Raw genomic sequence first — 27,856 nt, 5'->3', positions numbered from 1 at the left:
AGTGGTCTGAGTGGGAAGGGGAAAACCCGAAAATTAGCTGTTATTGACAGAGGTTTGGAACTGTCTTTGTTATTGGTCTATTAACTAATTTACCACCTGAAGATGTCACCATGGAAAGCTAAAACTTCACCCATGCAAAACCTGCTGATTAAAAGGTCCTGTGAAGATTGTATTTTCAACCAGCAACCATCAGGAAATAACACTGATCACATTTTATCACTCTTTTACGGTGTTAGTTTCATCTGCTGTTGTTGTACAATATCATACAAAATACAGAAAAAACTGAATTTGGACTGCGTTTAGAAGAGGTGCAATGATCCGCGAGATAATAATTGTAGCTTTCTAACCAGCAGAAGTCACCAGCAGAGGTCATTAAACGTCCATATCAGAGCTATCGATGCTTTAGTATAGTAGTGCGATTGCTTTTGTCTGTCTGATTGCTGTGCATGGACCACTGGCTGACGTTGGACTCAAAATCTATGTAAAAAAATCCCTGCCATACTACCAATTCAGCAATGCAGTCTTTAGAAGGTAATCTGTATTCGTTAATTTTGATAAATTCTGAGCCAAACACTTATTGACATGTGGCTGGTACAGTCTGAATGTGGTTGCTTATTTTCAGCTGACAGCTAGCTTGCAAGGAAGCTAGCTAGGTGGGTAAACTAGCTGAACCTGTTTGTTGTTGTGATTATCTGTTAGTTATAACAAGTCATACAATGTATTACTCAGTTTTGTGCTGGAATAAACTGAAAGAACTTGCAAGCCAGACGATTTGATAGCGTTGTTGTTTGGAGTGTTCTCCAATGTGTCCCCTTGGCCTTGCCTTAGGCTAGTCCTGTGAATGCCAAAGATACTGTAAATAAGACCTATCTTGAGTTTGCACCCACAAACCAAGGCTTAGCTGGCTAGCTACTGCTGTAGTATAAATGCTACAACAATCTTTATTAAGATTTGTCAGTTTGGACCAGTCAGTCAGCTCATAATCTGTAACCTATTTTGTCAACAGGAGAGAATCAACACCTGTGGATGTCACAAGTCATTGATTTGATGGTGTCCAGCTAGAGCTAGCTACAGCTATGTCTGTGGCCTCGCTCCTGCGAAGTGCCATGAGGTAAATAACCCACTATAGTACTTACATTATCATACTTACATCATCACCTGCACACAGAATTGATTTTGTGAAAAGGACCACTGTTGTTAGTGATGTAATGCATAGTTTCCAAAACTTGGTCCTGGGGCCCCCCCTGGGTGCATGTTTTGGTTTTTGCCCAGGCATTAAACAGCTGATTCAAATAACCAACTCATCATCAAGATTTTACCATTTTAATCAGCTGTGTAGTGCTAGGGCAGAAACCAAAACGTGCACTGGGGGGGCTGAGTTTGGGAGACCCTGATGTAATGCACAGCAGGCTCCCTTTGGACTTCATAGTGATCATAGTGACAACCCTTTATCCTCCCTCTCTGGTCCATGTTGTTTTTCAGAGTGGGGAACAGACATGTCGCAGCACATTTGGTCCATCAGAGAGCTCTTTCAGGGGCAGATGCTATCAATGCACTGAGACCTTTCTACTTTGCAGTGCACCCAGACTTCTTTGGCCAGCATCCCAGGGAAAGGGTGAATGATTATGTCCTGTCGTAGTTCAAAAGAGCAATAATGTCCATGTATCATAGAATTGTGTCGTAGGGCAATTCCACGGCGACTTAACAATTTCCATTCAACATTTTACAAAAACACATTTACCTGAAGAACGGTGTAGATGCAGCATAAACCGTCCTTCTGTTACCAAACTTTGCATCTGCACTATTATTCAAGTAAATGTGTTTTTGTAAAATGTTCAGTGGTATTTGTTAAAAGTAGTCCTTGTGCATAGAGTTGTATGGTTTGTTTAACTTTGCATTCATTGTTTTTTGTTTGACATTTTTAAAGTGAAAAATATGAGCCTCAGAATCATTCTGTTATCGTGGAATTGCCAATCAAAACGGTCTTTGTGTAATTCTCTTCAGGAAGTGAATGAAAATTCCCTCAAGAGACTCAATGGTTATTTGGAAAACCTTCAAGAACCTTCCCGCTCAGTCCAACCAACAAAGCTCACCTTTTATGTCAGGGAAATAAAGGAGAAGGAAGACATTCAGAAGGACGTCCTTCCTCCTGGTAATGTCCTTTTATCCTGCTTAAAATGTAGACTATACAGTATTGGTGTTTCTTGATCATTTGTTTTTTTCATACCGTTTCCTCTGAGAGAGTGAGTATTATGCATGGATGCATTCCAAATGGCACCCTATGCACCCTGGTTAAACATAGTGCACTATATAGAGAACATGCTGCCATTTGCAATATAGATGTTTTTTTGTGACTGACTATGTTTGTAATACATTTGACCACATTTCCCAGGGTTCCGTTCGGTCAGCTTCACTCTGCAGACCAAGGATGTCCTGACCACCGTAATGGATGTGTTGAAGTCCTGCAGTCTGTCCACAGAGCACATGAAGGGACTGAAGGCCAGCTCAGAGTCACCCAAGAGCCAGCAGCCAGTGGCTGGGCATGGGAACCCTTTCTACAGGCCCATCAAATGGGACAAAAGCTACTACAGCTTCACTGGCTTCAGAGACCCAGAGCAGGAGCTGAAGCAGGCCAAGAAAGTAGAGCCCACACTAAGGTACTGTATAGTGACTACCTAGCCAAAGCAAACGGTAACTTCTTATGTATGTAGAATGACATAGACATTAGCATTGCTTTAGCTTGATCACTTTTTAACTGTCAGCTCAAATTCACAGATGCATTCCGAAGACGGGTTTAAATAGAAACAAATGATCTTGCTGTCTTTGTCACTGCCTGTGTACTTGCGTTCCTCTGGTTGGCTCATTCCACTCATGCCTTGAGAGAAGTGACATGCTCTACAAGCGAGCCATTGGTCTGTCTGAAGAGTTGTCTCTCTGCTGCAGCTTGTGGCTGAGAAACCATGAGAAGGAGGCTAAGAAGAAGCAGAACGCCAGTGTCCCTCGACGGGAGGAGCTGAAGAGACTCAAGAAGGAATTGTGTCAGAAATTTGCCTTGGAAGATATTAGGTAATCATCAACACTCTGAACAACAGCTGTTCCATTCTAATAGAAGAAGAAACCATTGGTGAGTTTCATTAAGTGCACCAACTCCCATGCAGATAGAAAATGGTGCAGAGATGCATAGTAAAAATCGAAATGTCACATGCTCCGAATACATGACTCTGATGCACAGTGCTGGTCCTATGAAGTAAAGTGCATAGACCCTTCAGCTTCATAGGGTGCATGTTTGAGTGAGTTACTGTTTGACTGGGTTCTACTGGCCTGCGGTACAACAGAAGGTGGTCAATGTCATTCCAAAGTAACGTATTATCAATGTTCTGGAGACTTTGAGCCTCCTGTTGTTACAACATGACTGGGGATCTCTGCTCTCACTTGAACACCTGATCTGAGGACAATACCTCCTCCCTCCTGCAGGTGGCAGCGCAGCTGGGGAGTGACTCACAGATGCTGTCAGCTCCAGAGTCTGAGCCGTCTCTCCCAGCAGAACCCTGAGGCTGTGCTCAACCTGCGAGGTATACACACCTGGAAGAGAGTCAATAAGGGTCTTTGTCCTAAGAGTGGGCTTGAATTGTTCTATTCTGTTGACATTTTGAAAGATGTCCTGACTGACAGAGAATGATGAGTGAATTAAAATGATGTATGGTAAATTACTTTATGCATTCCTTATTTTCTTTTAGGACACACTATAATATTCACTGACCAATCAGGGATGAATGCCTCGGGTCATGTGATGCTGGGAACAATGGATGTTCATCACCAATGGACAAAAGTATGGCACATGTTACATTTCAGCTGGAAAAGTGACCAGTCTTTTTTATTCTCCTGTTGCTCATGTTCTGTGTTTGTTTGTGTGTGCGTGTGTACATGTGTCCTAGCTGTTTGTGAGTCTCCCCAGCTACCGTAGCCTGCTCCAGCAGACAGAGTGGCTGAAGGAGAGGATCAGCCATGTGTTGGGAGGTATTCAGGTAATTAACATAGAGAGACTGGGACCTGTACAGCCTATAGAGGAACACTGCAGCATCCTCAACACCTTCCATAAGAGACTACTGGCCCGACGCCTAGCCCTGCATCCCAGGAGCCTGCAAGGTCTGGCCATGACCCTGGAGAAGTAAGAGACTCTTCCCTATCCACCCACACCACAGACCATGTACCCGACTGTCTACCAGTGGGCCAAAATACTCTGTTAATGCAGCACATTCCTGTTCAAGGGTGTGATTTTGATGCTACTGTAATACCAGTCTGTAGAATTACACTGAACAAAAATATATAAACGCAAAATGCAAACATTTCAATGGTTTTACTGAATTCATATCAGGAAATCAGTCAATTGAAATAAATGTATTAGGCCCTAATCTATGGATTTCACATGACTGGGCAGGGGCACAGTCATGGGTGGGCCTGGGAGGGCATAGGCCCACTCACTAGGGAGCCAGGCCCACCCACTGGAGTACCAGGCCCAGCCAATCAGAATTAGTTTTTCCCCGCAAAAGGGCTTTATTACAGACAAAAATACTCCACAGTTTCATCAGCTGTCCAGGTGGATGGTGCATGTGAAGATGCCGGATGTGGAGGTCCTCGGCTGGTGTGGTTACACGTGGTCTGCGGTTGTGAGGCCAGTTGGACATACTGCTAAATTCTCTAAAATGACATTAGCGGTTTATGGTAGAGAAATGAACATTAAATTATCTTGCAACACCTCTGGTGGACATTCCTGCAGTCAGCATGCCAATTGCATGCTCCCTCAAAACTTGAGACATCTGTGGCATTGTGTTGTGACAAAACTGCACATTTGATTGTCCCCAGCACAAGGTGCACTTGTGTAATGATCATGCTGTTTAATCAGTTTCTTGATATGCCACACCTGTCAGGTGGATGGATTGTCTTGGCAAAAGAGAAATGCTCACTAACAGGGATGTAAACAAACAAATGTGTGCACAACATTTTAGAGAAATAAGCTTTTTGTTCATATGGAACATTTTCTGGAATCTTATGTCATCTCCTGAAACATGGCGCCAACACTTTGCATGTTGCGTTTACATTTTTGTTCAGTATACATTTAGCTGTGGGACGACTTTTCCTGATGGCCGGGGGGCCGGAACATAGTTATAAATCATTTGGATCCCAAACAGATATAGTATTTGACAAAAGCAGAATAATTTCAAACCTTGATTACATTGGGATAGGATCACATAAGCCTTGCTATTTATGTGTGGGAATACTTGAAGAGATTTCTTTAAATAAAATCACTTTGAGATTTTTTTTGTGTGATTTTAGTATTTGATGTCCAACAACAATTCCAAAAACGTTTTTATTATTGATTTATTTTGCTCAGAGAACTTGAAGGGCCAAATTAAATCACCAGCGGGCTGCCTAGAGGGGAACCTGGTGTAGAGGCATGTGAGAGATTCCCTGACCACTGATGATGTACCTGTGGTGTTTTGTCCCAGTGACCGCTTCAGCCCCAGCCTGCATGAGATGGGTCACTTCGTCATCCCAGCCACCTGTGAGCCCAGCAGACTACAGACTTTCCTCCAGAGCATGGCCTGGGAGGCCCGACAACGAATCAAACACAGGAACCAGTGAGTGTCTGTCAACCTTGTGTTCCTGCCCTACTTCCTACATGTCTGTGTACGTTGTTGTATTGATTATCCCTCGGTCTGTGTGTGGCTAGGCGTGCTCTGTGTGTGACCCTGACCTGTGTCCGTCCCCCAGGCTGCAGAAGGAGGAGGAGGAGGTACTGCTCCACTGCCTGGAGGCTCTGGCCCTGAGGAATCTGTCCAAGGAGCCCAGTGTCAGACACAACCAGATGATCCCCTGCTGCAGGCGGTTGCTGGAGGAACGCTTCCCCCTCATGGAGGGCCTCCGGGTGGAGGTCTCCCACTTCTACTCTGTCATGCAGGACGGGGACTTGTGCATCCCCTGGGACTGGCAGGGCTGAGGGGACAGGGGACATGCTGCAGCACGCCTGGTTGAACCAGGCTCAATGCTATGCTCACCATGTCTACCACCACGCTACACTGCAGCTGCCACACAGAGAAACAAACCCACCGACTCTCACAAGGTCAATCACGTTATCCTTCTACTGGAGAGGACAGATAAACAGACATACTCTTTTCACACTATTGTGCTGAACCAGGGCCCGGTTTCCCAAAGGCATCTTAAGGCTGAGTTCATAGTTAGAACCTTCGTAGGAGCATTGTTAAATCTCTGAACTGTTTTCCAAAGCCATCCTTACTAAAGTTGCACTTGAAAACGCTTGTTATTTACCACCTGCCTCAGATCACTCCTAGAACAGCTAGTGTTATTTTTCCCTTCCACTAAACATAGACTCAAGATGCTTCTCTGTCTCTCTGTGACCACCGATAACTTCATAACGATGTTGACTGCAAATATAGAGTTGCCAATGCCTTTGCAATCGTTAGAAACAACCAAAAGACAAAATGATGCTTAAAATGAAAACCGATATGACTGCATTCAGATATAAATAGCCTACCTACCTACAGTACAGTCTACATAGGCCTATATTTCCATTCGTTTTATTTATCTATTTGGTTACCATCTGTAATTTCTGCCTTTATATATTTCATGATGTGTCAAATCTTGATTTAGTGCATGTATTATAGGGTAAGCATTACAATAAGTGGCCTCAGTATTTGCAGCCGCACTAGCTGATCCGTCGTCAGTATTGTGGAATAATTATAATTTTAAGGTAAGATATTAATGAAGAAAGCTGATCCGATTTCTTTCAATCTTGTCAGTATCGACACACTTAGCGAACGTTCTGTCTGCGTGGCGTTACATATTCTGCCATTGTAGGAAAGATGCATCGTTAAAACACTCGTAAGCCTAAATTCCATCGCTATCGAGAAGCCAGGCCCAGTACTGTGCTGGCGTGCATACGTTCTTTTCATAATGTCCTTTCCAGCATCTTCCAGTAACTATGGTGGATAGGATGGGTAACCAGACCAGCTCAGCTTGGTTTAGTAGTGTGAATAGGTTTGGTCAGAGCAGGCTGGTACAATAGAGTTAGTTTGTATTAACCAACCAGAAGGCCTAGTATCTTGAAGTCAGTCAGTGTTCAGGAAGGTGTGCGTGTGAATAAACCAACACAGAGGAATAGTATCAGTATTTTCATTAGGGGTGTATGAGGGAAAACAACATGTTTGTTAATGTAGTTCAGTGGCACTTTAGATTGATTGTGTTATTTTAATGAACATTTAGTGGAGTATTATTTCCGAGACGATCTACGAAGACAACTATTACACTTATTCAAATCTATTACACTTGACTTTAAACTGTACAGAAACACACTTTGCTATCACAAAAGAAGAGCTAAGGAAAGAAATGGCTCGGTATTACGATCCGTCTCATACGATGACCGGAACGGGAGACGTCATATACTGTTGCAGTGTTTAAACTCTACACTAGATGGTGTGCTCTCTCACTAAACTCAGTATGGGGTTCATTGGTTTTTGTAATGAAATATACATTTCGGAGTGAGATTTGATATTCTGGTGTTTCTCAGAGTAGGAGTGTGGATTTAGGATCAGTTTGGCCTTTTAGATCACAATAAAAAAAAAAAAACATTACATGGACAGGGGAGACCTGATTCTAGATCAGATGTTTGATACATAGAGCCTCTGGTTAGTGGTCTACTGTAGGTTGATCTTGACTGAAATGGGCACCAGCTATTAGAAGAAGAGCTAAAGTACTGGAAGTGGATCCCACCACATTGATGCAGCTCTCGTGTGATGGGACAGTCAAATGGAATGAAGACTTCATACTGCAAGATCAAGTAATACTAACTGCATCAGTTACCTGACTAGCTAGAATACTGTCGAGACAGCCGGGAACAATAATGATTAATATATATTTGTTTTTACCTCTTAACTTTAACACAACCAATACCACAGAATAAAGACCTGCTAAAAGATGGATAATTGATTTAATATAATATAATTTAGAGATGCTAAATGACGAATGTAAAATGTCCATGACTATTGGGATTAACACTATTTTCAACATTCTTGTTTGTTTGCCATTGTCCTTCACAAAGTGTGTTGTAACTTGTTGCAGAGCTGACTGACTCCATCCCTAATCAGCTCTGTGCTGAACGGTTGTCAAAAGCCAATTTTATCCAAACACACCCATTCATAAACTCTACATGAACATGTGGATGTCTCTCTCACTCTCCCAGAGTGATAAATGTGTGTTGAATTAGACGATATGAAGTCCCTCCCTCCTCTGTATACTGAGCCAGAACTATATAGATAGATAATGTGTTTATTTAAATCAGTGGTCAGAACAGCCTCTTCAAAGAAACAACAGATCCTAAATCCACCATCACCTGTCTGCCTGTCGGTCTGACTGTCCAGCTCCTAGATTCAGGGCCCGTAAAAAGTAGTGCACTAGGGAATAGGGTGCCATTTGGGATGGACCCTGGGGCAAGGTGGGATGGATATTAGCAGAGTAATTCTTAGCTTTTTAGGAGACATTCATAGATAGGGGAGGTTGTGTCCTGCCTAGCATGGGGTTGGCCTTCTAGCAGTGCTTGTGTTAGTCATCCTGCCTCTTCATTGTGCAGGATATGGGTTTGGTTGGTTTATGGCAAGCTGATCCTGATCGGCCACTTCCTCCTAGTTAGAGAGGAAGCCCCTCTGAGTTTGAGTGTTGCCATAAAGCCATAGAGGTCATGATGCTAAATCAGACTGTTTTGAAACAGGAAAGCCTTTAATGATTTATACCTGAACTCCCACTGTTGTTACCATACGTCCCCTGATCTAACGTAGTCTGGGTACCAGTCTTTAGAACTAACATTCCACTCCTTCCCACTCGTCTTTGGCAAATGACAAGAGTGGCAAGGAATCTAATGTTATTACTGAACAGAGACAACAACCAGGCTAGCTCTAACGCACTGTTATTACCATACTGCTCCTGCTCTGATGCGTTTTCACAGACCTGGGAGGGGGGGCTTTCAATATCAATTACCCCATTTGATCATGACGAGGTTTGGCCCTCTTGTGACTGTGGTAAAGGTTTTAATCAAGTGCAATAAAGTTGGCCATTATTCTGTAAAATAACAAGGGCCATCAATATCTTGAATGTCAAATCAAAAGTAATGGGAAGACAAACATGCTACCTTTCCTGTTATTTAGGTTGCTGGGACAATAACTTGAATGTCCCTGGCTACTTCAAAGTAGATCATATTTCTGGTTCTGAACTGAATGTTTCTGATCACTCTACTCTCTTTCCCAGCGTCATCTCGCTTCCTTTAGTAACCAGAAAATACATCCTGGCATTATGATCATAACATTCAGTTCAGAACCAGAAATATGATCTACTTTGAAGTAGCCAGGGACATTCAAGTTATTTTCCCAGCAACCTAAATAACAGGAAAGGTAGCATGTTTATCCACCCGTGACTTTTGATTTGACATTCAGATATTGATTGGGGCTTGGTAGAGTATTACTGGTGTTCATGTGATTCCCATGTTTTATGTCTCCGAGTCTTTCACAGATTTCATTTCCCAAGTTTAATATGACTCAGGGAAGGGAGACATGCATGTTAGAAGTCGACGCCGTGCCTACCCCGGCCATCAACACAAGTGCTGTGGAACTGTCGTCTTAGTCTAATGGTTAAGATTGGTTGGTTGGTTCCTCCCGTTGGAGACTCGGGTTCAGATCTCGTCTGGTTAGACGGACAACCAAGTTGTCTTTGGCCATTTCCAACACTGACGCTTCTTGACTCTTTCTTTCCATAGTGCCCCAGGTCTAGTAGCCTCTTGGGTTTTTCCTCTGAGCAGGATTGGGCGGGGCCAGCTCCTTATCCAGGACTGGATAATGGGGTCAGAGCTCTGTCACCCAGGCTGGCATCCCACTGCTTATTTTGGACTGCCAACATGTAAAGGATAAACCTCACTGAGGTTCTCCTGTCCTGGCCACTGTCTGTGTGTGTGAGATATTCCTGGAGACTGAACCCAAAGCACAACATCAATGGCATGGCCTTCACAGAGGCATGCATGAGTAAGCATTGCTTGTCCGTCTGAGACAGGGTGAATGGATACGATCATGATCAGTCATTTATTTGTTCACATTCAAAGTGGGCATTAGAGTTGTTTAAATAAAACGTTAGCATTAGGCTACTTACTGCAGTTTAAATACAAATTATTGCGTTTTTAGTTGTTTTAAATACACAAGCCAGAGAGAAAGTTTGATTTAGTTTGCCTGGTACCATGGAATCGTCTCAAAAGTGTCAAATGAAATTAAAGCCAGTCTATAATTTTTTCCAGGAAATTAAAATATTGAAATAGATCCCTTGTTTTTGCACAACTGCTGTTTGAGGTCTACGCCACGACATATTGCATACTATATTGTAACATTTCCAATTAAAATGTTACTGTTAAAATGGCATGAATAGGGAGACGCTAGTATGTAACTGCCCAGCCCCGCTGTCCAACAAAGTCCCCTTCCGTGTGATGAAACGGAAGTATGCTCACGGCTGTAGGATTAGAGACATTCAGGGCATTTTCGAGAAACTCACGTCCTGCAGTTAACATGGCACATAATACACATATATAGTAAAACCGTCGTTGTACCTCTTGATATGTTAGTTCAGTACAACATGCGTAAAACGCGTGCACAAGCGCAAATGAACACAATTCCATGGAACGCTTCATTGCACGGAACGAATGGATTCATTCTGCGCTGGCGGATGGTCAAGGAAAGCCAGGGGAAAACGCTGGACATTTGATCTCAAGAAAGTGCAGCCTTTTATGAAGCACAACGAATGCATCACAGAGAGCATTTCGTTCAGAGAAGGTATCATAGAGTAACAAATCCTTTTTGGGAGACTGTTCAGCAACTGTTTGGCTATTTGATCTTATGCGCGCAAGTATCGAGCTAACTTATTACATCAAATGGATTCATTATTTAATTGCCTTCAACAGTCTCTGTTTGATGCGCATGGTTGGTTACATTTGAAAGAGTTGTGATGGTGGATTAGAATAATTGGGCGGACACTTACTGTTAACACGTTTGTGCGTAAATTAACAGAGGAATTGATAACGAAAACCGGCAGTGGCCCTTCTCTGTGCTTGGGGAGAATTCGGGTGGGGGACACGCAGCCGATTTCATGTTTGCCACAATATTGGTTTATTCCCCGCAGCATTGACGTAAACAAGAACATACAACTCTGTAATATTAAGTTATAATTACTCTCACATTTCAATACGCAAAACACGTAAAATGTGAATTATGTATGCAAATAAGGAAGACCCGAAGTTGTTTCTATTCCAAAGAGCTTTCATTGACGTTGACTGCCATTCCAATTTCCTTCAAACGCACGTCCTTCACCGGCAGACCTATTTAATCAGTTACACATTTTATTTGGTGTCAGTGAGTGGATACCAATTTTGCACAATAGGAGCAACATTTAATAGAACCATTTAATCTAGTCTATCGTCATTGCATCTATTTACAAAGGCAACCGTAGGCTATGTCTAAATGCCGGTTTAAATACCCCTATTCCAAAGCAGTCGTGCAAATGGCTTCATTCCCTGACTCCGACTTGACGACATGCCCCCTATGCAAACAACTGTGCTGCTCCTCTGCTCCACTCTCCTCCAACTCTTCTACCTCCTCGTCCTCGTCTCATACCTCAACTAGCTCATCTACCTCATCCTCCAGAAGGCTCCACGTCCTCCCATGCCTCCATGCCTTCTGCAGGCAGTGTCTGGAGGGCCAGCGGAACCCCGAAGACCCCTTGAAACTCCGGTGCCCGACTTGTGACCTAAAGGTTCTAATGCCCGTATCAGGAGTAGATGCCTTGCCCTCCTCAAACTTTTTATTTAACAACATGTTGGATGCCGTGGTAAATTTGTCTGAGGAGCAAATCAACAATACTGTTAGCAGCAGGGGCAACAACTTGTCTCACAGACACAGCAGAGAGCCCCTGTGCTGCTCTTGCAACGAGGGCAATCCCGCTACCTCTCACTGCCGAGACTGCCAGGAGTACCTTTGTAACAACTGTGTATGGGCACACCAGAGGGTCCGGCTTACCAAAGACCATTTCATTGATAGACTAGTGGAGAGTCTGTTTCACCAACACCTGGGGAACCGAACCAACAACTCTAACAACACAACTACTGCCACTCTGAGCCGGTCCTCCTTCCAGTCGAGCTACTCTCTGCTGCCTGTCTTTCAGGACAGAGAGCATGACAATGCGGTAAGTTTCTCCATCTAACAGCAGTAATGTTGTTTAATACCATCATGACATAGCCCCCATCCTCCCATATCCTCGGTCTGACCCACCACCTCTTCAAAGCCTAATGTGGGTTTGGGTGTTATTGGACACATCTTCAAAGCCTAACGTGGGTTTGGGTGTTATTGGACACCTCTTCAAAGCCTAATGTGGGTTTGGGTGTTATTGGACACCTCTTCAAAGCCTAATGTGGGTTTGGGTGTTATTGGACACCTCTTCAAAGCCTAATGTGGGTTTGGGTGTTATTGGACACATCTTCAAAGCCTAATGTGGGTTTGGGTGTTATTGGACACCTCTTCAAAGCCTAATGTGGGTTTGGGTGTTATTGGACACATCTTCAAAGCCTAATGTGGGTTTGGGTGTTATTGGACACCTCTTCAAAGCCTAACGTGGGTTTGGGTGTTATTGGACAAACTCAAATGGGATCTACCATTTGGGCTTGACATTCCATAGCAATATTACAGTCTCATAACACCAATTTCTCAGTCTCATAATACCAAAGTCATGGATAAATAATATATGATATAAATGTACATTTGGAGAGTAGTTGGAGCAGTGTCTCTGCTGGGGTGTACTTGGACTAAGCAGCAGTGCAGTCCCTCACTCCTGTCCATTGTCTAACGTCACTAGGTGCCATTCTAACGTCAGTAGGCGTCATTCTGACATCACTAGGCGTCATTCTGACGTCACTACTAGGCGTCATTCTGACGTCACTACTAGGTGTCATTCTGACGTCACTACTAGGTGTCATTCTGACGTCACTACTAGGTGCCATTCTGACACAGTTGCCAGGAGCCAGTGCAGACGTGAGACAATACACTCCTGTCCTGACTCCGGTGCAGACAGTGTGGTGTAGGAGTGCCTGCTCCCAATTAGAGAAACATACAGGAAGCCTTTACTCAGTGGAAGGCCAGTCGGAATGTCGTGACGTTAGCCTTCAGCAGAGCAGTCATCTGGGAGACATGTTGAGGATGGGACTACACACACATTCTCTCTGTATTCCCACACCCCCACAGACACACTTTCTGTTTGTTCTACCCATTCACCCTCTTGTCTACTAATTCTCTCTACAGTCTCTGGTGAGAACGTTGAATGTTACAGAGAACACTGTAACACCAGCTCAGTGAGATGGTTGATCATTCCTGCCTTGTAGTGGGGCAAAGCCAAAGAAATCCAGCATCTGAATAGCCATGACAACAAGTAGGTTAGGTTAAAGTTAGCCACCTCAGACATAGTGTGCACTACTTTTGACCAGGGCCATAGTGTGGACATAGTTTTGGTTAGATTTGTATTTATTTTTCCTGCCAGACGTTTGACTAGAAACTCAACTCACTACGATACCTTATGTAACTTATTGTCTAAAAAACAGTTTCCCTTTGCTAGTTGTGAATGGCCTTTGGTCAGAACTAGTAGGAGGTCCATATCCATTCAATGTTTAAGCTGAGAGAATGTTGTGCTCTCTCTCTGTCTCTGTCTCTCTCTGTCTGTCTCTCTCTCTGTCTCTGTCTCTGTCTCTCTCTGTCTCTGTCTCTGTCTCTCTCTCTGTCTCTCTCTCTCTCTGTCTCTCTCTCTGTCTCTGTCTCTGTCTCTGTCTCTCTCTCTGTCTCTCTCTCTCTCTCTGTCTCTGTGTCTCTCTCTGTGTCTCTCTCTGTGTCTCTCTCTGTGTCTCTCTCTGTCTCTCTGTCTCTCTCTGTCTGTCTCTCTGTCTGTCTCTCTCTCTCTGTCTCTCTTTCTCTCTCTGTGTCTCTCTCTCTCTGTGTCTCTCTCTCTCTCTCTCTCTCTCTCTGTGTGTGTGTCTCTCTCTCTCTCTCTCTCTGTGTGTGTCTCTCTCTCTCTGTCTCTCTCTCTCTGTGTCTCTCTCTGTCTCTCTGTGTCTCTCTCTCTCTCTGTCTCTCTCTGTGTCTCTCTGTCTCTCTGTCTCTGTGTCTCTCTCTGTCTCTGTGTCTCTCTCTGTCTCTCTCTGTCCTTCTGTCTCTCTCTCTCTCCTTCTCTGTCTCTCTCTCTCCTTCTGTCTCTCTCTCTCTCTGTCTCTCTCTCTCTCTCTCTCTCTCTGTCTCTCTCTGTCTCTCTCTCTCTCTGTGTTGACTTTGATTCCAACAGAAGGTCACAAGGTGGAAGGGACGGAAGCCCGTCACTGCATTGTTGCTGTTGTCTGTTTTCTCCCTCAGGCTTGGGGTCAGGGGTTACGAGGGCGTGGCCACACTGGTTGCCATGTGGTGACGGTGTAGAACGTTCAGTAAAGACTCACCTAACCCAAAACTTTTTGTAGATTACATTAGGATAGGAAGACTTGATTATTCTATAATGAGGAAATTTGAAAGTTGCTGGTATGTTTAGGCCTTAAGTCATTTGGATAGCCAACCTAGTTTGCTGTGCAGCTTAATGACATTTTAGAGGAATGCATCTAACTCATCCTCTAATCAACAGGACAATAAGAGGTTAGTGGTTAGAAGAGAAGTCTTTTGCGTGATGACACTCCCATCCTGTCACTAACCAGTTTAGTCTGTCTGTAACTCTCATCTAATGTCAGGACGACCTGATGAGACACTGCTACAGGCTATAGGTTCATGTGTTTTCAGATATTGTCTCAGTCACTAACCAGTTTAGTCTCTGTCTGTAACTCATCTAATGTCACGACGATCTGATGAGACACTGCTACAGGCTATAGGTTCATGTGTTTTCAGATATTGTCTCAGTCACTGAAATAAAAGCCAATTGAAAAGCCACTGTTGCCGTTATTGACAACACTGACAGCTATGAACATTCAGTCAATGATTCCACAGTACATTAGACAGTTAACTGGGGGGGAGGCCCGTCTCTCATTGACTACACTGACAGCTATGAACATTCAGTCAATGATTCCACAGTACATTAGACAGTTAACTGGGGGGAGGCCCGTCTCTCATTGACTACATTGACAGCTATGAACATTCAGTCAATGATTCCACAGTACATTAGACAGTTAACTGAGGGGGGAGGCCCGTCTCTCATTGACTACACTGACAGCTATGAACATTCAGTCAATGATTCCACAGTACATTAGACAGTTAACTGGGGGGGGGGGGGGTCCGTCTCTCATTGACTACACAGGGGGCTGCTGAGGGGAGAACGGCTCATAATAATGGCTAGAATGGAAGAGTGTCGAACACAAGGAAACCATGGGTCTGATGTGGTTTATACCATTCCATGTATTCCTTTCTAGCCATTACTATGAGCCTGTCCTCCCCAATTAAGGTGCCAGCTGCCGCCTGTGATTGGCTACCATCGCTCCTACCAGTGCAGTGAACTCGTGAGGAATCTTGTCTGGTTTGTAATTCTGTCTAGCTGGGGATCTCCTCTGTGAACCAACCTCAGTCACTATTTTATTATTCTGCTTCAGTTCTTCTTCCTCTTCCTCCCTGTGCCTCTCCTTTTCAGTTTTAACCCATTTCATGTGAGAGAGGGAGCCCCTCCCGGTGCTTTGATATTGAAAACTATTGAAAACTGCCCTGGCCCTGCCCCAGTTTATCCCCGGCCCAGCTTAGGACCTAACCAGAGAGAGAGGGGTTCCTTTCCTCCTATGGTAGGACCAGACCTTCATCAGGAATGTGGAACGGTCTTCATTAGGGCTGAGGAGGGAGGCCTGACTGGCAGTATTACTAATAGACCTCTTATGTAACAGAATTAGAAGCCAGACAGAAGAACTGGAGATCTGTTGTTTTATTCCCATGGAAAGTTCTCTCTCTAATGTAGCTCTATTCCTGCTAGTTCAGCTGGTTCTGAAGGTGGATGAACATTGCAGATGTTGTCCATATTGATTAGTTCTAGATCAAATCTTTAATACACGTTAAAGTTCTACTGTAGGCTACACCTGCACAACCATTGCATTGGCAGGACAGGTCTTTTAATGAAAGGAATTGTACGTCTTTTCTCCCCGTGACTGTAAATCTCTGTGTTGAAGAGACAGAGTGGACGTTTGGTTTCCCTGCTGGTCCTACAAGGCGGCAGACATCAGATATTGCATTAACGATGGGGCCCAGCCTTCTCATTGGGAATATCAAAACAATGTCTAGCCAAAATAACTCTGTTTATACGTCCCTAATGGCACCCTATGCCCTAGATAGTGCACTACTTTTGACCTGCCCCCTAAGGTAAAGTAGTGCACTATGAAGGGAATAGGGTCCCATTTGGAACGTTGACTCTGTGTTGCCATAAAGCAGGCAGCACGGCTGGCGAGTCAGTGGAACATATGTCTGAACATTTAATGCTGTTGTATGAAGAAGACAGATGGAGCAGTCAGTCCAGTCCAGGGACATAAAGAAAGCAGTTGGAACGGTCTGCAGATTGTGTTTCTGATGAACAGTGGGAAGTAGAAGGGTGATTCACTCAGTGTGGGTCACGTTTCTTCTTCTGCTGAGTGTACATTTTAGTACAGATGGAATATCACCATTGTAGGAAACAGAATGGGTGTTGGACACATCGATCAGTGTAGAGCTAGAGCTTGTCAAAGAGAGATGTGTCAATGACACTTCCCTTTAGTTGTGTAGTTCCTTCACTCTACCATTAACCAGGGGGCTCATATGGGTGTGTGTGTGGGGGGGGTGTAAGTTAGTCGTCCCCCCCCCCCCCCCCACACACGCACAGCTCACATGGAAGCGCTTTCATAATTTTATATACAAGAAATGTCTGGCATGGCATCAAAGCAGCTCTTTCTCTGGGATGGGATGGAAGCCCTATTCCTAGACAGCGAGGGGCTCCGAAACGTCTCATGTGTTCTGGCTCATGGTCAGTCCATAAGGAGGCACAGTTCTTTATTAGGGTTCTGAAATGCTGGGAACTTCCCCAAAAACTTTTCCAGAAATCCTGGTTGGAAGATCACTGGAATCGGGAGGGAATAAGCAGGAAATATAGGAACGCTCCAAACAGGAATGTAGAAAAACCTGTGAGTTTCGGTAAAGTTACAGGAATTTAGCAACCCTAGTATATCAGAACTGGAGGTCATCTACACACAGAACAACTTGGTGTATTGCTTGTAGTGTTCTATTGTAGAGGCTGAGCCATAGAGATCAAGTCCTGCATGTTACTGGAAGAACACCCAAACCAACAAACAAATCAAATCCAGTTTTATTTGTCACATGCACATGGTCAGCAGATGTTATTGCGAGTGTAGCGAAATGCTTGTGCTTCTAGTTCCGACCATGCAGTAATATCTAACAAGTAATCTAACAATTTCACAACTACCTTATACACACACAAGTGTAAAGGAATGAGTAAGAATATGTACATAAAAATATATGGATGAGCGATGGCCGAACGGCATAGACAAGATGCAGTAGGTGGTATAGAGTACAGTATATACATATGAGATGAGTAATGTAGGGTATGTAAACATTATATAAAGTGGCATTGTTTAAAGTGACTAGTGATACATTTATTACATCCAATTTTTCATTATTAAAGTGGCTAGAGATTTGAGTCAGTATGTTGGCAGCAGCCACTCAATGTTAGTGGTGGCTGTTTAACAGTCTGATGGCCTTGAGATAGAAGCTGTTTTTCAGTCTCTCAGTCCCTGCTTTGATGCACCTGTACTGACCTCGCCTTCTGGATGATAGCGGGGTGAACAGGCAGTGGCTCGGGTGGTTGTTGTCCTTGATGATCTTTTTGGCCTTCCTGTGACATCGGGTGGTGTAGGTGTCCTGGAGGGCAGGTAGTTTGCCCCCAGTGATGCGTTGTGCAGACCTCACTACCCTCTGGAGAGCCTTACGGTTGTGGGCGGAGCAGTTGCCGTACCAGGCGGTGATACAGCCCGACAGGATGCTCTCAATTGTGCATCTGTAGAAGTTTGAGTGTTTTTGGTGACGAGCTGAATTTCTTCAGCCTCCTGAGGTTGAAGAGGCGCTGCTGCGCCTTCTTCACGATGCTGTCTGTGTGGATGGACCATTTTAGTTTGTCCGTGATGTGTATGCCGAGGAACTTAAAACTTAACACCTTTTCCACTACTGTTCCGTTGTTGTGGATAGGGGGCTGCTCCCTCTGCTGTTTCCTGAAGTCCACAGTCATCTCCTTTGTTTTGTTGACATTGAGTGTGAGGTCATTTTCCTGACACCACACTCCGAGGGCCCTCACCTCCTCCCTGTAGGCCGTCTCGTCGTTGTTGGTAATCAAGCCTACCACTGTAGTGTCCTCTGCAAACTTGATGATTGAGTTGGAGGCGTGCATGGCCACGCAGTCATGGGTGAACAGGGAGGACAGGAGAGGGCTGAGAACGCACCCTTGTGGTGCCCCAGTGTTGAGGATCAGCGGGGTGGAGATGTTTCATACTCTCACCACCTGGATGCAGCCCGTCAGGAAGTCCAGGACCCAGTTGCACAGGGCGGGGTCGAAACCCAAGGTCTTGAGCTTAATGACGAGTTTGGAGGGTACGATGGTGTTAAATGCTGAGCTGCAGTCCTTAAATGGGTATACCTCTTGTCCAGATGGGTTAGGGCAGTGTGATTGCGCACTGCTGGACAGAGCGGTACGCACTCAGTCATGGTGCTCTCTGTCTCTCTCTCTCTCTCAGCTGATATTGTCACCCTATTTGTCTTGATATGGTGGTCTTGCACACTGTTTTCAGTCTGGCTGTGTGTGTGTGTTTGTAGCGCTGTGCGCGTGTGACTTCTGGGAAACCTAATTAGCACGGACAGGGCACCCTCGGGTTGTGTTGATCTGCATGCTCCATGTTCCCTGTGTGTACATCACCCCTGTGTGTTTTACATCACCCCTGTGTGTTTTACATCACCCCTGTGTGGGAATTCTGGGACGTTGCATTATTCTGTCCCTCGTTACATTTCCAGTAGATCTACAGGCTAGCGAGGAAGCAACAACTTAGTTGAATGTACTGTCTGAGATTCTGATGAATCATAATTCCAGATGTTTTCTGATTTGGATGTGTTATGAAGTCCACCATCCCAGGGAATGGTTCCATTGTCCCCTTTTTTCACTTCAGACACATGAAATAACATGGACGTGATAACAGCTCTCCTGTTCCACAGAAGTCCAAGTGCATCCTGACTTTGGCCACTTCTGTTGGCAGTTTGGTGTTTAAAGGCCCCTCTATTCCTCCCCCTCCCTCTGTGATGCTGATAGATACAGGATCACAACCTCTGGTACGATAACACAACACTAGGACTGTAACGGTCACGGAATTTTGGATGACTGTAATTGGCCAGCCAAATGACTGCGGTCACCGTAATAACCGTTTTGAATAACAAACGTATTATTTTGGCTGCCATCTTTCTCCTCTCCTCTGCTGCTCTGATCTGGGGGCTAAAGACATCAGCATACTTCAGTTGGGCTGGCTGCTAGCCCAAACCCAATGAGTGTACTCGCAAACTCCTTTAAAAGACCTTCGCTTGAAAAACGTGAAAAAAGCGTCAATATTACCGTTTGTTGATTTGAGACCCCGTAGCCTGTATAAACTTCATCAAAATAGTCCCAATTAATTGAAGATAACCCAAGATACCCGTCATTCATTTAGACATTTTTATGTTTGGTGCAGCATGAAAAAATGTGTGGCCAAACAGCTGAAAAAAACCTTACCAAAGTCCTAAACGTGGTGTTGAGGGCTGTGTTAGAGGTGTTAGTCAGCGCTGATGGTTGGCCTTTGTTGTGGGGAGCAGAAAGCACCTCTGAACTCCTTCATTTGGTCATTTCATTGAGACGAATCCGCCTCAGTGATTACTGTCGGATAGATCCGTTGACATTTTCAAATGGCTCACTGGGAAGAGGGAAGGGGCCAATGGGTGAGCTATGTACCCCGACCCATGCTGAGTGATCCATCATTTAATTTAAGGGCTTTGTGGTGCTGAGTGGACTAAACACACACACTCTCGTACTGAATCTCCAGAACTAACTCTAGAGCATCCAGTCTAAATGAACTCTCATTGTGAAAACTCTCTGACAACTTCACCTCTGCATTAAACCTTAGTATCGTCAGAGTATGTCCCCAAACCAGCACCAAATGATATTATGACTGTTGCTATAGAGACATGTACTAGCTAAGTACTTCAATACGGTGCTTGAATGGATTTCTGGATACATGCCACACATACATACATTTTAGTGGTAATACATAGGAACACATCTAAGATAAACATCTTTAGGGGCTCTGTATTGTAAATATTGATGTTCTTGGCAACAGACCAATGTAATTGTTTATTGGCCTCCTTTCTCTATACAATGTAGTGATTGGCCTGCATCACTCACCCTGCTTTCTCCATCCTATCCTGTACGCTCTGCCCTTTCACTCCTGCTGTGATGGGAAAAGTAGCCAGTCACCTTTACTCAAGTATGACATCTTAATAGAAAATGACTCAGGTGAAAGTCACCCAGTAAAATACTATGTGAGAAAGCCAAAGTATTTTGTTTTAATATACTTAAGTATCAAAAGTAAAAGTGTAAATAATTTCAAATTCCTTATATTAAGAACCAGACGGCATGATTTTCGTGTTTTTTAAAATGTATTTACGGATAGCCAGGGGCACACTCCAATACTCAGACATAATTTACAAACAAAGCATGTGTGTTTAGTGAGTCCATCAGATCAGGCAGTAGGGATGACCAGGGATGTTCTCTTGATAAGTGCGTGAATTGGACCATTTCCCTTTCCTGCTAAGCATTCTAAATGTCATGAGTACTTTTGGATGTCTGGACTGTCTGCTTCTGTGCCTGTCCCTCTGCAGGTTCTGTTGCTGACTGTCTGCTTCTGTGCCTGTCCCTCTGCAGGTTCTGTTGCTGACTGTCTGCTTCTGTGCCTGTCCCTCTGCAGGTTCTGTTGCTGACTGTCTGCTTCTGTGCCTGTCCCTCTGCAGGTTCTGTTGCTGATGCTTCCTCTCTTCCATTCTTTCTGCAGTTTCTTCTTTCACTACTCTGCTTTAGACAGGACTGTGTCCAAAACACTGAGTATGTGATGCCGTACAGTACATCGTTGTGCAGATCGAGGCAGAGCCACAGCTTAATGTCATTGTTACTATTATTAAATCGTCAGGACCCGAGTCAACATGTTAGATACTGTACAGAATGTAACAATAGAACTGGCTGCGGTTGGTTGTTGCTGTATGCTTGAGAGGATAGATGTTCTGTTGCTGACTGTCTGCTTCTGTGCCTGTCCCTCTGCAGGTTCTGTTGCTGACTGTCTGCTTCTGTGCCTGTCCCTCTGCAGGTTCTGTTGCTGACTGTCTGCTTCTGTGCCTGTCCCTCTGCAGGTTCTGTTGCTGACTGTCTGCTTCTGTGCCTGTCCCTCTGCAGGTTCTGTTGCTGACTGTCTGCTTCTGTGCCTGTCCCTCTGCAGGTTCTGTTGCTGACTGTCTGCTTCTGTGCCTGTCCCTCTGCAGGTTCTGTTGCTGACTGTCTGCTTCTGTGCCTGTCCCTCTGCAGGTTCTGTTGCTGACTGTCTGCTTCTGTGCCTGTCCCTCTGCAGGTTCTGTTGCTGACTGTCTGCTTCTGTGCCTGTCCCTCTGCAGGTTCTGTTGCTGACTGTCTGCTTCTGTGCCTGTCCCTCTGCAGGTTCTGTTGCTGACTGTCTGCTTCTGTGCCTGTCCCTCTGCAGGTTCTGCATTTCTTTTGTGCTCCGTGCTCCGTGCCTGTCTGTAGGGAGGCCAGTGTGGGTTGTCACTCGGGCCACAGCCTCCTCTACCTCCAGGATTCCCTGCAGGACTCCAGGACCCTCACCATCCAGCTGCTGGCAGACGCCCAGCGGGGCAGGCACGCTGTACAGGTGGGTACTGGGATGCAGGGCAGGCACGCTGTACAGGTGGGTACTGGGATGCAGGGCAGGCACGCTGTACAGGTGGGTACTGGGATGCAGGGCAGGCACGCTGTACAGGTGGGTACTGGGATGCAGGGCAGGCACGCTGTACAGGTGGGTACTGGGATGCAGGGCAGGCACGCTGTACAGGTGGGTACTGGGATGCAGGGCAGGCACGCTGTACAGGTGGGTACTGGGATGCAGGGCAGGCATGCTTTAGGTGGGTAATGTGATGCAGGCATGCTGTAGGTGGTGGGGACTCTACATAGATCTATAGGGGGATATACAGCGGGGACTCTACGTAGATCTATAGGGGGGACTCTACGTAGATCTATAGGGGGATATACAGCGGGGACTCTACGTAGATCTATAGGGGGATATACAGCGGGGACTCTACGTAGATCTATAGGGGGGACTCTACATAGATCTATAGGGGGATATACAGCGGGGACTCTACGTAGATCTATAGGGGGATATACAGCGGGGACTCTACGTAGATCTATAGGGGGGACTCTACGTAGATCTATAGGGGGATATATAGGGGGGACTCTACGTAGATCTATAGGGGGATATATAGCGGGGACTCTACGTAGATCTATAAGGGGATATACAGCGGGGACTCTACGTAGATCTATAGGGGGATATACAGCGGGGACTCTACGTAGATCTATAGGGGGATATATAGCGGGGACTCTACGTTGGTGTGTGTGTGTGACGACCACTAGTCAGCTCTGACAGTTTGTATTCAGAGTCTTGATGGCATCAGGAGCAGAATGGATCATTAGTGTCCTCTATCACTCCAGCCTCACATGGCCCGGAGAATGGGAGTGGGAGAGAGGGAGGGAGAGCGGGCGAGAGAGGCCATAGTGCCCATTTATAGCCCCTCTAATACTATGTCTGCGTCCCAAATGACACCATGTTCCCTACATAGCGTTCTACTTTTGACCAGAGCCCTATGAAGGGAATGGGGTGTCAGTCCTATGAAAGGAATGGGGTGTCAGCCCTATGAAGGGAATGGGGTGTCAGCCCTATGAAGGGAATGGGGTGTCAGCCCTATGAAGGGAATAGAGTGTCAGCCCTATGAAGGGAATAGGGTGTCAGCCCTGTGAAGGGAATAGGGTGTCAGCCCCGTGAAGGGAATAGGGTGTCTGCCCTGTGAAGGGAATAGGGTGTCACCTGGGATGCAGACAACCACTCAGAACATTAGGCCACTCCTTCTTAGTTGGCTGGCTGGGAGGTGGGTTGTCCTCCAGCTGTGAATAGAGAGTGACTAGTCGGCTGGCTGGGAGGTGGGTTGTCCTCCAGCTGTGAATAGAGAGTGACTAGTCGGCTGGCTGGGAGGTGGGTTGTCCTCCAGCTGTGAATAGAGAGTGAAGGGTGTTGGGAATGGGATGGCTTTGGGAGGATGGACACAATGGAGAGGAATTCTAGGAAGACGCTTCCTTCCCCCACCCTGTCCCCATACACCCCCCCCCCCCCCCCCCCCCCTCTCCCATATCCCCCAAACCAACTCACTCACATGCCAATGAAATATGTATGCCCCTCCCCTTTCTCAAAACACAATAGAATAACACACCTCACCCTACCCCCTTCAGTTCTGTAACGCTCAGTTGGTGTTTTGAGGCTCACTTAACTTGAAGACCTAATTCACCAAATGCTGCTAACTCAATCTAGGTTGAGTGTTTTTAGCTCCTGTGAAGAGGCTGTACTATGACAAGGACCAGCCTGATAATCCATTATCTCCTATGAAGAGATCTCGTGGGCTGTGTCCCAAATGGCACCCTGCTCCCTATGGGCCCTGGTCAAAAATAGTGCACTACAATTTGGGACACACATAATGTTCATGGGCTTGAATGGCACAAAGCCCGAGCTGTAGAACTCTGTCCTGAAAGGTAGAAGACCTTTGGCCTAAAGGGTTACATTAAAACACCATAATCTCATTTGCCGCCTTTTTCTGCCCGTTCTGCCACCCCCTTAACCTCTGAACCAGGATTTGTTACCCCTATAGATGACGTCATTGGTGCTTTCTCTCTGACACCACCACCCTGGTAGTACCCCTCATTCCATTGGTTGAGCTCAGTCCTGCCGGGACGGATCAGGTTATGGACGGTTGTCAGCTCCCACCTAGTGAGAAGTTAATTTAACCTTTTTGTCCTAGTCAGTCACACTTTATATCAAGGCCATTTAGCAGACACTTTTATCCCAAGAGACTTAGTCATGCTTGTATTCACTCTCCCTACAGTTAAAGGCCTGTCTGCTGATTAAGCATTTTGCTAGCAGATCTTAACACAGTCTTAACTTAACGCTCTGAGCTTTAGTTCCAACCCCTATATCCACCAGAGGTGCCTCTATAGGGTGACTTCATGATGAGGACCCACTACTGTCTGGAAAACAGCTGCTGTGTTGGCCTGGGGTCAACAACCTCTCTCCAGCAGTGGTACTGGAGCCAGTCTGAGGTATTTAATTCACTCAACCAGCTGGCCTCATACTGAAAAGACTTTGAGAGGCCACTCATCAATTCCTCCACTGATATGGAGGGGAGGAGAGGAGAGCCGTTTACACCATAGTCTCATGATAACCAGTAGCTTGCTGGTCCCTGGTGCAAAAAGGTTGAGAAACACTGACCTCCTGCATCTGATAAGGAACAATGTTTCACTATTTAAAGGTCTTAAATGGAGGATAGGCTTGCAATGGAAAAGAGTAGTTTCAGAAAAACACTTCCTGGATGGATTTTCCTCAGATTTTCGCCTGCTATATCAGTTCTGTTATACTCACAGACAATATTTTGACCTTTTTGGAAAATTTAGAGTTTTCTATCCTAATCTGCCAATTATATGCATATTCTAGCTTCTGGGCCTGAGAAATAGGCAGTTTACTTTGGGCACGTTTTTCATCCAAACATCAAAATACTGCCCCCTAGCCTAAAGAGGTTTTAAACTGTCAGGACTTAACCTGTGAATAATGTGTCAATGTACCATTCAAAGGTCATGCTGCATTTTGTCCCCACTAAAGCAGTTTCTTAATGATTTACCTGCAGCTGAGCATTGAGAAAGCACAGGCCGTTGCTGAGCAGGTGGAACTGAAGGCCATGGTGGTCCAGTCAGAGGTCAAAGCCATCACACAGCGTTATAAGAAGGCCCTGGAAGAACGAGAGTGTGAACTACTGTGGAAAGTAAGTTGGTTTTCTGCTAAGTAGTATCATACTGTAGGACCTACAGTACATTTACACATTCCAGCAATGTTACAAAACCTGACAGGTGTAACTATATTTTCTTTCTCCCTTCTGTCCCTTTCCCCTCTCCCTCCTTTTGCCCTCTCTAAAGGTTGAGAATATCCGTCAGGTGAAAGCCAAGTCCCTCTATCTCCAGTTAGAGAAGCTGCACCAGAACCTGACCAAGCTGGACAGCACCATCTCTACAGTAACCCAGGTTCTAGAGAAGGGCAGTAGTCTGGACCTGCTGCTGGCCAGAGAGAGCATGCTCCTCCAGATCACAGAGCTGAAGGCCCTCAGGGAGCTGTTACTGCCGCAGGATGATGATCGCATCCTGTTCACCACCCCCGACCAGACTTTGCTCCTCGCCATCCAGTCCCTAGGTCTGGTCAGCTCCGGGGCCTTCGCCCCCCTCACCAAGGCCCAGGGAGAGGGGCTTTGTCGGGTCTTGCAGGGTAAGCAGGCTTCCTTCACTGTGGTGGGGTATGATCATGATGGAGAGCTCAGGCTGTCTGGTGGGGACAGTGTGTCAGCTGTGGTGGTGGCGTCCGATGGTAACCTGCTAAACGCTGAGGTGACTGACCATCAGAACGGGTTGTACACGGTCAGCTACCTGCCCATGGTAGAAGGAGAACATCTGGTGTCAGTCCTTATCTGCAACCAGCACATCGAAGGCAGCCCCTTTAAAGTGCTGGTCAAGTCTGGCCGTAGCTATGGAGGTATCCCCTTGCCGGTGGCCTCGTTCGGCAGGGAGGGGGACGGAGATGGGCAGCTGTGTCGCCCCTGGGGGGTGTGTGTGGACAAAGAGGGCTACATAATCGTAGCTGACCGAAGCAACAACAGGGTGCAGATCTTCAAGCCGTGCGGTTCCTTCCACCACAAGTTTGGTACGCTGGGCTCCAGACCAGGCCAGTTGGACCGACCAGCTGGGGTGGCCTGCGACAGCCAGAGGAGAATCATCGTCGCCGACAAGGATAATCACCGCATCCAGATCTTCACCTTTGAAGGCCGGTTCCTCCTCAAGTTCGGGGAGAAGGGAACCAAGACCGGTCAGTTCAGCTACCCCTGGGACGTGGCGGTCAGCTCGGAGGGAAAGATCCTCGTCTCAGACACCCGGAACCACCGCATCCAGCTCTTCAGGCAGGACGGCACCTTCCTCAACAAGTACGGCTTTGAGGGGGCTCTATGGAAACACTTGGACTCCCCCAGAGGCGTGGCCTTCACTCAGGAGGACCACCTGGTGGTGACAGACTTCAACAACCACCGTCTGCTGATCATCCGGTCGGACTGCCAGTCAGCCCGCTTCCTGGGATCAGAGGGAACTGGTAACGGTCAGTTCCTGCGGCCGCAGGGCGTAGCAGTGGACCAGGAGGACCGCATCGTGGTGGCTGACTCCCGGAACCACCGGATCCAGGTGTTTCAAACCAACGGTAATTTCTTATGCAAGTTGGGGACTCAGGGTAGCAGCTTTGGACAGATGGATCGCCCATCGGGTATAGCTGTTACTCCTGACGGAAGGATTGTTGCCGTGGACTTTGGAAACAACCGAATCATTATGTTCTAGGCTAGGCAGTTTGTCTGCTGGTTTGCAAAGAAAGAAACATTGAAGAGGAGATTTTGAAACACACCCAGCAGATGTAAAAGTCTTTGTCAGCAAATGGAGACGGTAATATTGAAACTTGACCTTTTCTCTCAGCTTTACCTCTATTTTGAAAGAGCAAATCAAAGCAGTACATGAACCAATGCCAACAAGGGGTTATTGTCATAAGCTGACATTTTGAACCCCATAGTAGGCCTTCAGTGACAGTATCTGGCTCGATAGTTGTCTTTGTTCCTGATGTGTGCGTCAAAATCTCTGATTTTCTCAGGGAATTTCTTGCATTCTTGAAATGTTTCCACTGCATCATACCTACCTCATGTAGCTGTGTATGAATGTACTCCTTTATTATTTGATGCAGAGATTGTGCCAGTGGAGTTTTGATAAAGTAACTACCTCAATGCAAGAGAAAAGTATAGTTAACATGAAGCAACATTTGGTTGATATTTGCACAGAAAGGGCTCACACATTTTCTATAATTGTTACTGTTGACAAAGTGTGTGAAATCCCAGAATGTTGCTGAGAACAATGTATTTCCTGTGTTACATACATGTGGAAACGTGAAGTCAGACATTTTTTATAAACTCAGCTACTGTTATTTCTCCATTTTGTTTTTAAATATGCCTCCATACCTCTGTAAAACCTTTTTTTACCTCGTGTCACAACCACATAGTACCTCAGAACTCCAGTGTCCTCAGGTCAATAGTATGATGAGTCCCAAATGGCACCCTATTCCCTAAATAGTGCACTACTTTTGACCAGGGCCCATAGGGCACTGGTGCACTAAATAGCGAATAGGTTGTAATCTGAGACTCGTCCTGTAAAATGGATTCTCTCCACAAAATGGCTGCTGCCAGTTTGCTATAGGCAGGTTGAATATTTGATATCAGTGACCATTGTCAGTTCAGTCAGTCGTGTGATTTCAGCTTTAAGGGAAAAAACATTTAACAAGGAATTGACCATC

The 27,856-nt window shown here is 45.7% G+C and overlaps 1 protein-coding gene and 1 pseudogene across 2 annotated transcripts; both read left to right on the top strand.

Moving 5' to 3' along the window:
- The first annotated feature begins 382 nt into the window (after positions 1-382).
- LOC139420167 (T-cell activation inhibitor, mitochondrial-like) lies at positions 383-7,547 on the top strand. Of its 2 annotated transcripts, none has more exons than XM_071169952.1 (11): positions 383-531; positions 1,007-1,111; positions 1,483-1,615; positions 2,005-2,152; positions 2,393-2,657; positions 2,944-3,066; positions 3,475-3,572; positions 3,738-3,829; positions 3,936-4,168; positions 5,508-5,639; positions 5,773-7,547. In XM_071169952.1, exons 2-11 carry the CDS (start codon positions 1,077-1,079, stop codon positions 5,996-5,998), a joined length of 1,485 nt encoding a protein of 494 aa, XP_071026053.1. In that variant the 5' UTR covers positions 383-531; positions 1,007-1,076; the 3' UTR covers positions 5,999-7,547. The 2 variants fall into 2 exon arrangements, with proteins under 2 accessions (XP_071026053.1, XP_071026061.1); XM_071169960.1 differs by lacking the exon at positions 383-531 and adding an exon at positions 619-653.
- On the top strand, positions 6,649-26,859 carry LOC139420156 (E3 ubiquitin-protein ligase TRIM71-like; annotated as a pseudogene).
- Positions 26,860-27,856: the final 997 nt, after the last annotated feature.

This window comes from Oncorhynchus clarkii, chromosome 2 (assembly GCF_045791955.1).
Source record: "Oncorhynchus clarkii lewisi isolate Uvic-CL-2024 chromosome 2, UVic_Ocla_1.0, whole genome shotgun sequence".
NCBI lineage: Eukaryota > Metazoa > Chordata > Actinopteri > Salmoniformes > Salmonidae > Oncorhynchus > Oncorhynchus clarkii.
Note: the sequence above shows the minus strand (reverse complement) of the source record. Positions and strands in the feature narration are given on the sequence as shown.